This window comes from Vicugna pacos, chromosome 5 (assembly GCF_048564905.1).
Source record: "Vicugna pacos chromosome 5, VicPac4, whole genome shotgun sequence".
Taxonomy (NCBI): Eukaryota; Metazoa; Chordata; class Mammalia; order Artiodactyla; family Camelidae; genus Vicugna; species Vicugna pacos.
In genome coordinates, this window is record NC_132991.1 from 22,379,217 (window position 1) to 22,394,783 (window position 15,567).

Below are 15,567 nucleotides of genomic sequence, written 5' to 3' on the forward strand. Positions count from 1 at the left end.
ATATTTATTAAATTTGTTTTTTTCTTCTTCATCTTTCTTGAGATATAATTGATAAATAACAATGTGTAAGTTTAAGGTGTACAATGTGATGATATGATATATATGGTGAAATGGTTACCACACTAAAGCTAGTTAACATATTCAGCACCTCACATGGTTACCTTTTGTGTACATATGGTTCCAACATTTAAGATCTACTCAGCAATTTTCAAGTATACAGTATAATGTTAACTATAGGCACCATGCTGTACATTTGATCCCCAGAACTTACTCATCTTATAACTGAAAGTTTTTGCCCTTTGACAGACATCTTTTCATTAACCCAGCACCTGGTAACAACCCTGTTTCTATGAGTTTGATTTTTTCTTTATCCATTCATCCACTAATGGACACTTAGGTCATTTCCATGTCTAGGCTATTGAAAATAATGTTGCAATGAGCATGAGTGAGGATGTCTATTTAAAACTGGAAAAAGAAAAAAAAAAAGAAAAGCTTTACACCATAAATACACAACTGCTAAGTCAATCAAATTTTATTTTTCCTTACATGCATCACCAGTGTTGTTTGCTTTTTATTCTTATTGCATTTTTGTTTACAGAAAACTGGGAACAAACCAGAAAGTGTGGATTTGTGTGGGGCACATATTGAATGGGCCAAGGAAAAATCAAGCAGAAAGAATGTCTTTCAGGTAAGAATGTTACATAGATTCAATTTATTCTTCTTACTTTTAAATCTGAGCTCTCTTGGGTAATTAAAACAAGACTACTTTGTTATGATGTTTTCATGTGCATGAGCTAGTTGTGCAAAGGTCATTGTGAAAAACTGGCTTTTCTTCCTTGTTGAATTTTGGTTGTTTTGTTGTTTTTCCCTGGTGACTGGTTGCTATCTACACACAAAATATATATTGTGTGTTCATTAATTATATACCCATAGGTCACTGAATTTTGCCATGTATTTGGTAGCTATTTGGGATACAAACCTAGAATGCTTAGCTTAAATAGATTTAATGTAGAACTTTCAGACATACACAAAGTAAGATTCACTAATTATAATAAACTATTTGCATTCATTGCCATTCCTGCCTTCTGGTCATAAGTTACATTTAACAGTGTAACTTAGGGGGAATGGAGAGCACTGAACAGCTATAAAAATTAGATTTTTCATATTGTATAATTTAATTTTTTTGGAAAAAATAACTATTATTAATAATTTCAATCATGTTCCTTTGAATGGAAAGAACCAGATGAAATCCTTGAAAGAAAGGAAATGGGAAAACAATATTTCACATATGATGTTACTAAAATCCCTTTGGCAATTAATAACTTCAGATTATGGAGGTTGATCTTTTTCTATATTTATATGAAATTTAATTTACTTTTATATTTCCAAAGTAACCAATAACTTTATAGGTATATTTTAGATTTTATATCATTTAGTAGGAACTAGATTATTATAATTATTATATTAAATGTCTTCTAAGACCATTTTAGCTCTTGAAGAAAAATCAACTCTGTTCTTAAATACATCATTAAAATGAATGTATTGAGTGTTATAGAAGTATGTGAGTACATGACATTTCTTATTGGAATTCTCACTGGGAGAGAAAAAAAACTGGTTTTTAGTTTGTTTTGCTTTTTCCAGATGCTAAATTAGGTCTATCCAAATAATTTGGACTCAATTAAAAAATAAAACAAAACAAAAAACACTTTCAACATATTCTGGAAAAACTTATTTTTCTAATAGTAGTTGAATTCTACATTGGTGTTGGTTTTTTACATGGTAGAGATTTCTTATTAACCAAAAAAAGACGAAGAAAGAAAGGAAAAAGAAAAAGAAAAAAAGAAAACTAAACATATTTGCTTAGAGATAAAAGGACTAAAGCAAAACTGATTATGAATTTACAGAGTCAAGAAGTAAAATTAAATTTTGATTTAAAGTGAGGAATTGTAGAACAATGATATAGTCTGTCTTGCAATTTCTTGCTTTTTTTGTTATTCTACCATAAATAAGAAAATTTAGTGGTTATAATCCTAGCCTCTATGACAATCTAGATGGTCAGTGTGACTAGTTATGAACAGGATAGGGTGAGCTAAATGGTTTAGTTTTATTATGTATTGTGAATTTAACATCCTAATCACAGATGTTACAAGTCATTAAAATTTGGGATTGACATAATTCTTGGACAATAGAAACCCTCCAAGTTGGCCTAAGGCAGACTTTTTCAGTTCCCGCTGTTAAACTTACAAAGAGTTAAGTTAAATCACAAATGAGGATGGTAATCAAATATATATGATGTGTACAGGGCTGCAAATATGGAAGAAAAATATTTAAGTATAATTTTACATAGCTATGAATATAATATGTATCGACATATATTTAAACCACCTATACTGATGGTATGTATCATCCTAACCTTTTCTGAGTGTGACTTACTACCTGTTGTAATGTTTTACTCATTTTTCATATCTCTGAATATAGGTACTTCCAAAGATATTAAATTATTCTCCCTTTGTAGCTTTTTGGTGGTGAAAATCTTGCCAGCTAGTTTTGTTTGTAAGGTACCAGAACAGTTCACGGGACTTCAGTGTTCTTACATGTCTAGTTTATCTTTTTTTGTCTTGTACCTTTGGTTTAGAAAAACAAGAGGTTATTGTGAGGATGTTTTGAGTAACAAAACGAAAGAAAGATTCAGATGTCATTTCCTGCTTCATTCTTTTTGGGGTGAATCACATGGTTTTCTTATCATGCTAAAATCTTGTCATCACCTAAGCACATGAGCTTAGGTAAAATTTACTAATACGTATCCATAGAGACAACCTACAAAAGTAAGCCTTTTGAGAGGAACAATATAAATAGCTTTTATAGTTCTGTTAACAAAAAAGACTTGGGAAGGATTTGCCAGAGAGCTAAATCTAGATGACTTGCATCAATATTTGATTAGATACATTAGCTGGTCTAACTCTCAACTGATCAGAATAAACATGATTATACCTCAAAAACATGGTATTAAGGCATTGTTGGGTATTTGAGTGTGTGTGTACAAGGGTTTCATTACCTATAAAATAATGAAGTGTTTCCTCCTGACTCAGAAAGACCATCACAGCTTCAGCTGATGTGCTACATCAGAAATAGCTTTAGAATTCCAAGTTTGAATTAGGCTTGGTGTTCAATCTTAGTCCATGAATTATAGATTACAGATAGCAAATGACTATTGAGATTTTTGGTTCAAGAAAAATCAAAGCAGAGCAAAATTGGAAATAATTTAAAATTTGAAATCTGTCTTTAAAAAGTTGATGGATTAGCAAGTAAATGCCACATAATTATAATGTCTGTAGAGAAGTTGAACTTAAAATGAAAAGGAAAATAAACAAAAAATTACGTGCCTGGGATATACTTGACAGCCTCATAAGCAACCATTTGCGACACAAAAAATGGGAGAATTTCATTTGTTTCCTTTATTTATGCCACTTAGACATTTGAGATTTTTCTTTTTCTTTTTGTATTAAAAGTTAGATTTTCTTCATAGTCCAAGTATTTTTAAAAATCCTGATATGAATTCAGTCTTATTTGGTTGGTCTGTAGTAACATAACAGTGGCAGTATTAATTAATTAGGTTTGGTTATTTACCTACTCTCAGTGAATCAGAATGACGCTCACTGGCTAAGTTCAAGAACATCTGCCTATTTTAGAACAGTTTTTGGCGTAACTGGCCTTAATAATAAATAATGTATTTTTAAAAAATCAGTAACAACTTCTATAATAAAGTACACATAAACAAGTCATAATATGTTTAAAAAGTAAAAATGTACATACCTTTATGCATACATGTTATCTGTCTCTGTGTATACTTGCATCTAATAGCTTGACACTGAAAAAGTGACCACTTTCATACAACTACAAACCGACACTGAAAGACAAATGGTACTTATTAAAAAGGTCATACACGTTCTCAGTTAAACTAGTAAATGTTCATTGCTGCTCACTTTTGTTCAGTTCTGTGTTTAACGTAATTGTCAAGGGCCATCACAAGTCTGATGTAGCTTGAGAAAGCATTTAGCAACCGAGTGATTTGTAATGAACTGTGGTACAGGTTTTCTTAGTTAACTTAAGAACAACACTAGGTCTTCATCAGGGGAAGAGTGAATAAAAAGATTTATGTTCCAATCACATGTTTTAAACCTTCCTGCTAAGTGCTAGTTTGCTCTTTGGTGTTTAGCCTGAAATTTAAAGCACTGAGGATTAAAAGGATTACAACATAATCTTGAATAATCCTAAATGTCATTTACAGAGAGATAGTTGTAATAACTAAATAAAACCATGTGAAAGGGTGGCAGCGTTGTCAGGCAGCATCCGGAACACAAGCAGTGCTTCCGTCACCTTCTTCCCTTCCCTCATAGACACATCGAGCATTTACAAAGCTTTTCAATAGGAAGCTCAACTGAGAAAATGGCTGCAGAACAATTTATAACAATAAGTAATTTTTAAACTTTTAATACCTTCTTGTTTCAAAGTTGAAGGAAAATTTTCACTCAGGTTTCCTTCCTTCCTTTGAACATAAGGCTCTCTGAGCAAAACATTTTTAGAAGTCTGGGGAAAAGGAGTTCATGACACGGCTATCAAATAAATACATGATACATCTCTAAAACATTCCCGACTTCCAAGGGGCTGCCCCCTTATTAAATATAAGGTGGTCCCAAGCGCTGAATTAATTTCATGCTGTTTAATTTAGCGCTGAAATATTCTTTACTCCTGACATGTAAATTAGTTTTGCCTCCCCAAAGAATTTACAGAGACTATATCCCGTATTTTTTTTTTAAATCAGAAGACTGGACACCTTTAAACCAATTCAGTGGTTACTCCTAAGACTAGAGTCGCTTTTTTTAGTAAAAAAAAATATATATATATATATATGTATAATATGTGTGTGTGTATGTGTGTGTGTATATATATATATATATATATATATATAATTTACTGCCATAAAACATTTTTAAGAATTTGTGCTCACAGTATATATTTATTGGCTCCGTACTGCAAGATGATTTCTAGTGTCAACTCGAGTCCCTTTTTAAAATATGGGATAAAGAATAAGAAAACTACTATCTGTTTTCTTGGTCCTTTCCATTACAACATATAAAACAGTAGATGATTACTCATTTAAAATAATGTAGTCATTCCCACTTTAAAAATGTAACTTTTCTCAGAGCCAGACTATGACTCAGTTTTTCTGAGATTTGTTTAAAAATACAATTTAAAAAATTCACCCATAAACATGAGGCAGGCTCATTTACAGATTATGTGCTTTAAATAAGATAATTCTACTATTAATGAATTATGGCTGATTAGAACTGTATCAATTGCCTGCTTGAAAGGCAGAAAAGATTAAGTGACTCAAGAAGGTGAAAGTCAGTTTTTCTCCTATCACAGATTTATAACTCAACAAAAATTATGGCCAAATTTTCTGGATTTGAGATTCTTTTTTTAATGTATAAAAATATCTCATGGGACTGGGTTTTGTCCCTAAAAGTAAAGTAAATCTCCGAATAGATTAATCATTACTTGTATTTCTTTTCTGACTTTGGATGGAGTCTTCTATCTATGATATATATTAAACATATTCATGTAATATTTTCCATGGATATGCTTTGCATTTAAACATAATTTGATTGCTCTTCCTGATCTGAATATGTCTTAGCTTAAAATCTTTAAGTACTACTTAAGTTTATTAATGCGAAGATAATTTAATAACATCTTGGAAAATGTCATTTTAAGCCAAAAGGAGAACTACTGATATTTTGCTTTTATCCATTTCCTTCTGTTAAAAGTGATGGTTTAAAATAAATCTGAGCTTTTACCAAATTTCTCTTTCATTTTTCAATGCTTATAGTTAAATTAAATGCAAAAGGATGATTCTTCACATTCATATATGCATTAGATTTCAAGTAAAGCTGGTTTCACTTTAGAGAATTACTCACAGTATCTTAAAAAAGCATGGCATTAAAAATAAACCAGAGTAAGAGCAGCATTAATGTCTAATACAGTTGTTTTTTGCTTTCGTGCTTGTCCCCAATCATTTTATCTACCTATTAGATATTCATCCATCATTCAGGAGGTGCAGTGGAGAGAGTACAGGAGTCTGGGGACCTGTGTTCCAGTTTTGACGATGTCAGTCATAACTTTATGTAGAACCCAGGGCAGGATCCCTCCTCCAGCTTAGTTTTTCACACCAAGGAAGTAATAGATAAGCTTTACTTCACCTGCCTCCCATCTGTATTAAGGTTAAAGTGAAGCAGCCCTGTATTTGAAAGCTACTCCAAAAGACTGATTTTCAGTATAAATAAGACTGGGTTGTATTCAACTTCTGACCACACCATCTCATAGTGCTTTGAGAACAATTCCAGATGTGGATTTTGGAAGAATATGGATAGAGGGTAGGCATCTGTGAAGTAGAATTCAGGATCTCTGCTCCACATCTATTCTCTGCTACCTCGTGATCTTAACCAAGAGACTAAGAGTAAATACACTATGTGAAAATCTTTTCATTCATTGTCTAACTAAGAATGTGTGTCTTCAAACCTTACTGAAGTTATTTTCAATATCCTATTCTATAAGTAAATAGTATAATTAGTGTGATATCTAATCAGTACAAGCTTTTTAATCAATGTCACATCTGGTTTGACACTTTAAGAAAAGCATTTTGCCCTGAAAGCCTCTCCCAAGCTATTGAGAGAGAGCATCTTGCAAAAGGGAACTTAGAGACAAGAGCAGCAACTTTGCCCAGAAATGAGAGGCAATAGTAACTCTTTTTATTCCTCTACTGAGCTATTAGGGCAGCACTTTTTTTTTTTTCTGATTGAAGAGGAAGAGATATAATTATTTTTATGATTTTGGCTTCATCTTTGTCAGTGGGATTGCACAGAAGAATTTTGATGAATGGAATGATATAATTTTTATAATTGGGGCTTTGATTTAGGAATATTAATGTCAGGGGTATATAAGATTTACTGCAAAGGAGAGAGCCTGGGGGCAGGAAATAAATTTGATTGCAAGAATCTAAGGTGAGACCCAAAGAGCATGTTAGCCTGACTGATGAACAGAGAAACAGAAATAGGCTGATTGATGCCAAGTACACCTCTCAAATGGAGAACGTGCCTAGTTGTTCAGACGTTACTTGAGAACTTCTGTCTTTTTTATGGTTTAACTTTTGAGGAATAATAAAAATCTCTTTAAACAGACAGGTATAATCTCAAGTACAGAATTAAGATACTGATACATTGAGTGCATTATTAAAGAAAACAATGGCAAGCATATATTGCCTGGTGATTCCATGAAGCCTGGTGGTCTGTGAGGATATGGACCCATTTAAACATCTTCTTTATTACACTGACTACCAAAGGGCATAGTGCTATCTCATTGTATTCATTTCTTTTTAAGCTATCATCAAAGCAGAACGCAACTGGATGACAGTAAAGATTGGCAATAGCCACACTAGTACATTTGAGTCCCAAATTAGCCAAGAGAACCCAGATTTTAAGTTTCCACAATAAAATAAATCAAAATTTAAAATGTAAATATAAAAGAAAATGTCAGCTTGGCTTCTTATACGTTTATTATTTTAGCAAAAGAATGGATGCGTGTGACCTAATGGGCTTACATCACTGGTTAGCTCACGTTGCCTTCTGTAATAGCTGGCTCCATCTGCTCAAAGATAATAGTTGTGCATTTGGAATAAATTCTGGATTTTAATTTGACACCAAGCTAAATGCAACATGCTGTTCTTCACTTACTGACATCATAATGTAAGTCCCCTCCTCTTGCGGAACACACTCTGTTGCTTGACGTTTTGACAGAGCTGGAGTGTTGATCACTATGCCATACATGGGCTAACAGTACAGTTCCCCACATCCACGAAACTAGAGTGAGGCTAGCTGAGCTACACAGTATCAAAACTGGCGCTTCAGAATACCCACCTGAACGAAAGCCACCACCACCACAGAGGGACTTCACAGCATCAAAGTAGAATCATCAAGTGTTACGGCTTTTCCAGTTGTGATGTTCATCTTGTAAAGTACAAAAGATACTACACTGATGCTAGCAAGATAACATTCAAACCAATTGACCCCTTTTTCGTATCTATTTCAAAATTCTTTTTTTTTATATTTCTAAAGGAGAGCAGCCATGTTTATTTCATGATGAATATGATTTTTTTTTTAATAGCAAACAGGCTTCTTCCAGAAAAAGGAATGATTTAATCTCTAAAACTGGTACATAATAGATGGGGCCAGTAAACGGTATCACATTTTATAGCTTGTCCATAAGGATGACACAGGGTGAAATAAAACTGAGTGCTTTTGGATAGCGTAGGATCACTGGCAGATAAATAGCCGATGCCATTCAGTTTTTAGAAACATAAGGTAATGAGGCTGGATCTGAAGGCAAGAGAAAAAAATATATTTGCAGTGTTTATAGGCCACAAGCCACTGAGCAGGAGAAAAATCCAGGCAGTGGTGGGCAAAACTCTCAAACCTCAGAGCAATGTTTAGAGCAGTGTAAGAAAATAACAAAGCAAGCACCCATAAACAAAGGTTTGAAATGAACACAAGGAAAAAAAATAAAATTAAAATAACTATAAAAAAATTAGTTTAAGATGGAAGGAAAATGCCAGTATTCGTACAGAACTGTAGAGGCCACTTGTAGACTCTATGCAGTCTCTCAGAATATGAGTTAAATATGTTATTAAAAATTCAGTAGAAAACAAGTGCTCAAAAACAAGGCTATGAACATGGCAGGACAGTTAAGGATTCTCTGTATGTGAAGAGAAGAGGGGGCTGCTCTTTTATCTTAACAAAACAGGATGTTGAGAGATGACCTAAGTGAAACAGTGAAATGAAATGCCTGTTGCTGGGGAGGGATCAGGAAGGAAGCTGTTTGAACTGTTTTCAGATAACAGATCAGTGTGAGGTGAATTGACCAGGGAAGGGGCATTCACTTGGAGGGTTTAGATGAATTTTTTTTTAGTAGAGAGCTATTAGATCCTTGGCCTTAGTCCCACTGCTTTGCCTAACATTTCATTTCCAGCACTGGGAGAAATTTTAACAGGCTGACTTCCTCAGTGAACACGTGCAAACCAAAAAAAAAAAAAAAATTACAGTGGGAAAATTAACAAATGCTGCAAACAGCTCAAAAAGGGAAAGAAATACTGATATTGAGGATTCCCTTCCCAAGTAATGTAGAGCTTCGTAGTTTGGGGGATTATTTTTAATTTGAATTTAAGCAATGCTTCATTTTTCAAAATTCTCACACCCACGATCAAATAGAAGACAAACTTCTGATATTTGAGATCTGTGATAGGTTTGAAATCAATTCGTGGAAAGGGAGGTTATGAACACGCTTTTTTGATGTGTAGGATGTACTGATGACGGTAGCAGGAAATTATGTGAAACCCTTCTCTTTTGACAGCTACACTGGAACATTTACAACCACAGATGTTATTTGTCCATCAGAAAGGAAAATATTTGTTTCAAGCCACAGGCATTTTTTACCATGATATCAAAATTAAATTCAACAGCAATTTAATGTTCAGTGTGTAAGAAAATATTTTGGGGGGCCCAAATACTAGAAAGAAAACAGACCCCACAAAATATTACTAGCGACATGAAAAAAAATGGCTGGCTTCATTACGAGCAAATCTGCCCTTTTACTAAAGTAAGGGTTGTTCTATTATTAACGTAGGAAATCTTAGATGGACTGCACATAATGCTGCATTATTCATAAAAGCATTGCTGCCATCTGGTGGCTAGTTGGCGTTTCAACACTGGCTTTGCTGATTTGATTTGGCCGGGTGCTCTGGCGAGGTATTCAAAGGAGGGCTCTCTTTACATGGTAAAATATAAGGCTGAAATCCCCTGGCCCTAGATGCCATTCATCTGATGGCAGTCCTCTCTCCCTGTCGTGTCGTGGAATGAAGGATTCAAGGGAGGCAATGACACATTTGTGTATTTTTTGTCCTGAACATGAAAGTATATTTTCCATGGCTTACATAAGGATGTTATTCTTGGCTGTTATTGACTGATAAATTTATCGACACTCATTTCTGTTAGAAAATAAATATGTAGTCAAATATTAGGAAGATTTATTGAATCTAAAGATATACTGTATTGCTTAAATAGGAATATACGTGAGATGCTGTAATCCCTCATTTGGATCTAAGCATGAATTTTTTTAAGTTACCACTCAGAGTTTGATTTTGGAAATAACATAATTTACAGCGTCAAAAGAGAGAAACGTATTCAAGAAATTCAAGATTTCTTCTCAGTCATTTAATTGTTATATTGAAGAAATCTGATTAATTGTTAATGACTCAGAGACTTATGAAGTCATCTTTCTTCATGGATTCACAAATTAAACGATAAATACTCTGCTCATACTGTACTTTTTATCAAAAATAAAATAGTTAAAATGTAATTTAAGAAATTTTGATGGTTCTCAAGCTCCAGTGCATTAACACATTCTTAATCAGAAGCAATAAGGTTATCTTTGCAATATTAGTGTATGTCTTAAGTTTCTAATAACTGTAGAATGTCTCATTGTATGTAATGAAAATCCTTATCCTTAAAGTGGATATTTATATAGATCACAAGTCCTTGAAGATTATAAGAGATAATGAGTTAATATTACCCCAGGAGGAAAATTGAATTTTAATCCTGAATTCTCAGGGATGATATTTAATAGTTAATATTCAGTTTCTACTGGATATTTGCCTCTATCATTAAACCACCTTATGATTTAGTGAAAGACAGATAACAAAAATCCATTGCACTGAATTTGGAGAATTATAATATCAAATGAATATTATCCTTTGCAAGACAACTTGTAAATGCTTATTTTTTAAAGTAAGACTGTGGGTTTTATTTTTAAATTCTTGGTTAAGGGTTTCACTCTGTGAATGAATACTTGATATCACCCTTGATACTACCTATTTTTGCCACTTAAAATGTTTTCTTCCTCAAAATATTTAATTTGACTCATGGACGAACTTTGCTTATCTTCCCTGTAAAGATCGCTTAATTCCCTACCGCTCCTCTGTCTCTGTTTAGGAAGAGGATGTGAAAAACAACAACAATAAAACCTTACAAAGAAAGTAAAATCGATAATGATTATGCTCCAGTCTCTTTCATCTATAAGTATAAAATTTCAAGTAAGTTATTTTCCTAATCGACTTGGATGCAACCCTATGCTGGTTTCTAATGGCCCCATAATAGAGAAAGTCGCTATGGTCAGGATGCCCCAGGTTGTAGTCATACGTTGCTAATGTTTGTTTCAATAGCATTTGCCTTTTGGCAGCTTTTAGAGCTACTTAACACTAAACTCCCATTTTGCCAGGAGAATCATTCATATACTGTAATGAATGATGTCAACTTAAATCCTTTAGTATGTAATTGCTGGGTGTTACATTTTATAGCAGGGCATTTGATGGCGTATTTGTTTATGCTAAATTTTATGACAGTGACAGCTGTACCTCAGTGGAGGAACGATCCATTCCTTTCATAGGAGGCTAGGTTTCAATTCTCTTTTAGCAAATACTTTTGCCATATATGCCCTTTGGCTTAGGCAGGGTTTCCCCTCAAAGCAAAATTAGAGACTAAAAACTGTGTTGCGACTAGTTTATCTGGGAGGTGATCCCAGAAAGTAGGAATTCAGAAATAGCAGGAGGAAAACAGAGAAGGAAAAAAAAAAAAAGCACTAGAAATGTCGTTACTGAGTTGGTCACAGAGTGACTAGGATGCTTGTCAGAATTTTCCACCCAGGTATTGACAGGATGAAGCATATGTCCAACAGCTTCTGACGCCTTTGGCTTAGGGTCAGCTCTGGGATGGGATAGTATCTTTAAATCTCTTGACGTTCAGGCTGCACGTGTGTGTGTGCGCTAAGAAGTCTCTTTCAGGTGTTCTACTCCCTAGACTAGAGAGTATCCATGGCAGAAAGTGAGAGATACCTGGTGCACACTTGAAGCAAGATGCAGTTAGTACAAAGGGATTTGAAGCCCTCACAGAACTGTTTACACCAACTGCCTCTGGAGTCATACTTAAAGCCAAGAGGATGAGAAGCAGGACATAAGAAGTATCTGATGCAATTCTTAAATTGATTTGTACCTCACATTAACCCCAATCCATTGCTGAATCTTCCAAAACGTTGGCTGGCCTCAAGTTGTACAAAAGAGTTAATAAAAAAAGTTGTGGTGGAATAAGCTACGCTCCTTGCATGCAACTGTGTCTGAGGCCATATTTTATGTTGATCATTCCACCATTCGTTCTAGATTTTCCTCACCCTCAGTCAGGTCTGTAGCTGGTCTGTTGTGTTTGCCTTATGAGGTGAATCAGACTTTCACACGTGACAGACTTGAGCTCTTAATTTTTTGACATTGCCAGGCTCTGCTTGCTGCAGTTGACAGTTCACTGCTCTCACCAGGCATGGAAGCACCAAGACACATCTCAGTGAATTCCCTGAGTTCCTGAGTCATTTTTTCTACTCCCGTTGTACAGAAATAACTTTACCTTCTCATTATAATTAGGGCCAATTATCCTCATGAGTATAAGAGCTATTTTATTTGCCTTTTGGTCCACTGCTTGAGTATACATGGTTACCTGGCAGTGGTTATAGCTTTAAGTTCAGTGATACTGATGCAGGAAAAACGGATGTGGGGCATGAGGAGGGCCGTGTCCCAGGCTTCGGTTGAGCCCCTGGATGTGCCCTGCCAAGTGTGGGTCCTTGGCTTTGCACAGGAAAGAATTCAAAAGGGAGCCACAGTTGAGTAAATGTAGATTTATTCAGAGAGATACATTGAAAGTCAAGAGAAAGGCCACGAGGTGTGGGGATTGGGTGCTCAGATTAGAGTAAAAGTAGGTACACACTCCATAGACATAGTGCAGGCTGTCTATGAAAGGGAGAGAGAGAGAGAGGCCGTGAGGGGCGGTGTTGCCCGTTTTTATGGGCTTTGGTAGCTTCATATGCATATAAGCAGAAGGAGCAGTCTAACTAGCCTGGGGAAGGGCCTGGGATTCCCAGGAAGTTGGCCGTTTCCCACTCTCTGACCTTTTGTGGCTAGCCTTGGGACTGCCATGGCACCTGCAGGCATGTTATTCACCATGCTGATATATTACAATAGGCATATAATGAAGCTCAAGTTCTACTAGAAGTTAAATCTCCCACCTTCGTGAGCCTCAAGGCCTCCTGGGGGTTGAGTCTTTCACCGTTTTGATGTTAACTGCTGTAGCATTCCTTGAGTGGCTTGCCCTGCCCACTTCCTATCTCAATACCATTACTATTCCCTGCTGGAACAAGAATTTCTATTCTAGCAGAGCCAAAGTTGGAAAAGTCAAAAGCCTCAGTCGTGCAAATGGGTTGCTACAGGAGCTACTCCTGCTTCTATCTTTTGATCTTTAAATTCGAATATTCTAACTACTGGGGACACTGTAACATGTATCAGATATTGATTCAGCATATATACTGCATCTTGGAATAGAGCATCCTAACCAAACAGGGTCTTATCCCCAAGCTACTATCTTGATTGAGACTTTAAGAAGTCATTCCATTATTCTATTAGGTTGATTGCTTCCAAATAAAGTGTTACTTAGTAAGAGCAGTGGATCCCAGGATCATGTGCCAGTGTTGTGCTTCTTTCACTTCTTTGGTTTGAGGCAATGTTATGAATGACCTCATGTTGCTAAATTGGGCATTTTTAAAACTGTGGAATTTGGGTACAGGCAAAGGCACGCAGACAAGGCAAAGCCGTATCCAGAGTTGATGCCAATTCTAGGGAGAATCACTGTTCCCCCAAGGGTGGAAGAGCTCTGATATAGTCAACTTGCCATAAGGTACCAGGTTAGTCTCTCTGAAGGGCTCAGTTCTGCTTCTGCTGCTGGAAGACTGAGCAGTCAGCAGTGGTAGGAGTTATGTCACCCTTGATTAGAGGGAGCTGTGATTTTGCGTCGGCGCATAGCCTTCAGCTTTGCCTCCAGGGCCACTCCATTTACAAGTATACTATACAGGTTCCAAGTGGCTAAAGACAAGAGGTTAGAGCACTTCTACTGATTAAGTCATCCGGTGTACGTATGCTCTGATAGACATTCAGATGGTAAGGTGGGACACAGTGATCTAAAAGTCCTGTGCCCACTCCCATGAGGCCATTGACTTCTTTATCTCCAGTCTTCCGAACTGTTTCCTTCTAGGCTTCTGACCAAGCAGAGCCATTCTCCACTTTCTGGAAATCAGTCTGTACAATAAATGATTATTGCTTTAAGATACTAAATTTTGAGCTAGTTTGTTACAGAGCAGTAGCTAATGGATAAAAGTAATACGCCTACCAATAAAATTCAGTGGTTTGATTTTTATGAGAAAAGATGACATATTTGTAAGTAAAATCTAACCAGTATAAAAGGCCTTTGAAAAGGTTACAGAACCCCAGTTCATGGTGTCAGCTTCTAATAATTAATTACCAACACTAGCTCCTTACAGGGTTGTAGAGAAAACGCAGGTAGTGTCACTTCATCTGGTCATGTGTCTTTTCTGTTATTCAATTTGTTTATAGAAATAGCTGCCTAACAAAGTTAACTTCCAGGAAAGATGCCAGGTTACACAGAACCATACCAGAGCCTTAGAATCACTTTGGGCTTTCACCCAAAGTTTTTGCAACATTAGGTGGAGGCAACATAATTTGGCTTGAAAAGTTACAAGGGAAAAAAATCACAGCAAATGCTCGAGGAACAGTATGTTCAGAGTCTTCAAGATAGTATCTTTCTTGGCCTCTTAAAAGTCAGAGAATATTGTATATCTATGCTATTTTTTAAAATAGTTTGGACCAACAGGAGCCAGGGTTGTCACAGGTCATTGTTAGTCCAGTAACTATAGAGGGTCTAACCCAAAAATTTGAACCATAAGGCATAAGAGCAGATAGAGCTACAGTTGGAAAATCTAAATATAGCTGAAAAGTTTTGGCACTTCAAGAGTTTCTGGGAGAAAGGAAAGAAATTTGATTTCTGTGCTGCTGATGGAAAAGCTTGCAAATGACCTAAGAAAATTATATTTGTCGTATTTTCATTGCAAATGTTATTTTTTATTTGTTTCTAAAAGTTGAAAATGACCTTCCATGTTAAAAACTGTTAGGAAAAAGTATGAAGTCCATATTGCTTTGAAGTTTGGAATTAAATATTCTAACAATTCCTTTAATTTTGAAAAATGTACACATAGAGTGTTATTATTCCTGAGAATTTTCACAAGATATTCCAGGTCACAAAGTATTTATTTGCATAAGGTAAATATCTGATTCCCAGACCTGCCTTCATCAATATAACTTTTAGTTTCTTTTTTTCTTCCCAAAATATGTAAATAAAATGATTTAATTCATTGATTCTTTCTGGGTTTTTTTACATAATTAAGCCCAAAGATAAGCATAGTGTATTCATGTTAAAGCTGCATGATACTAAGAATACTCTGTCTTGGTTTAGAAATTTATTTGAATTTCTTAATTAAATTAAATTTTAAATTTTCAATAGTTGTTATTTCTAAAGC

The 15,567-nt window shown here is 35.2% G+C and overlaps 1 protein-coding gene across 3 annotated transcripts in view; it reads left to right on the plus strand.

The window, feature by feature from the left end:
- ARHGAP15 (Rho GTPase activating protein 15) overlaps positions 1-15,567 on the plus strand; it is a 584,181-nt gene that overhangs the window by 124,476 nt on the left and 444,138 nt on the right. For all 3 annotated transcript variants that reach the window (XM_072960912.1, XM_072960913.1, XM_072960914.1), the window contains exon 6: positions 599-688. In XM_072960912.1, the coding sequence (XP_072817013.1) occupies positions 599-688 (90 nt within the window). The remainder of the gene's footprint in view (positions 1-598; positions 689-15,567) is intronic.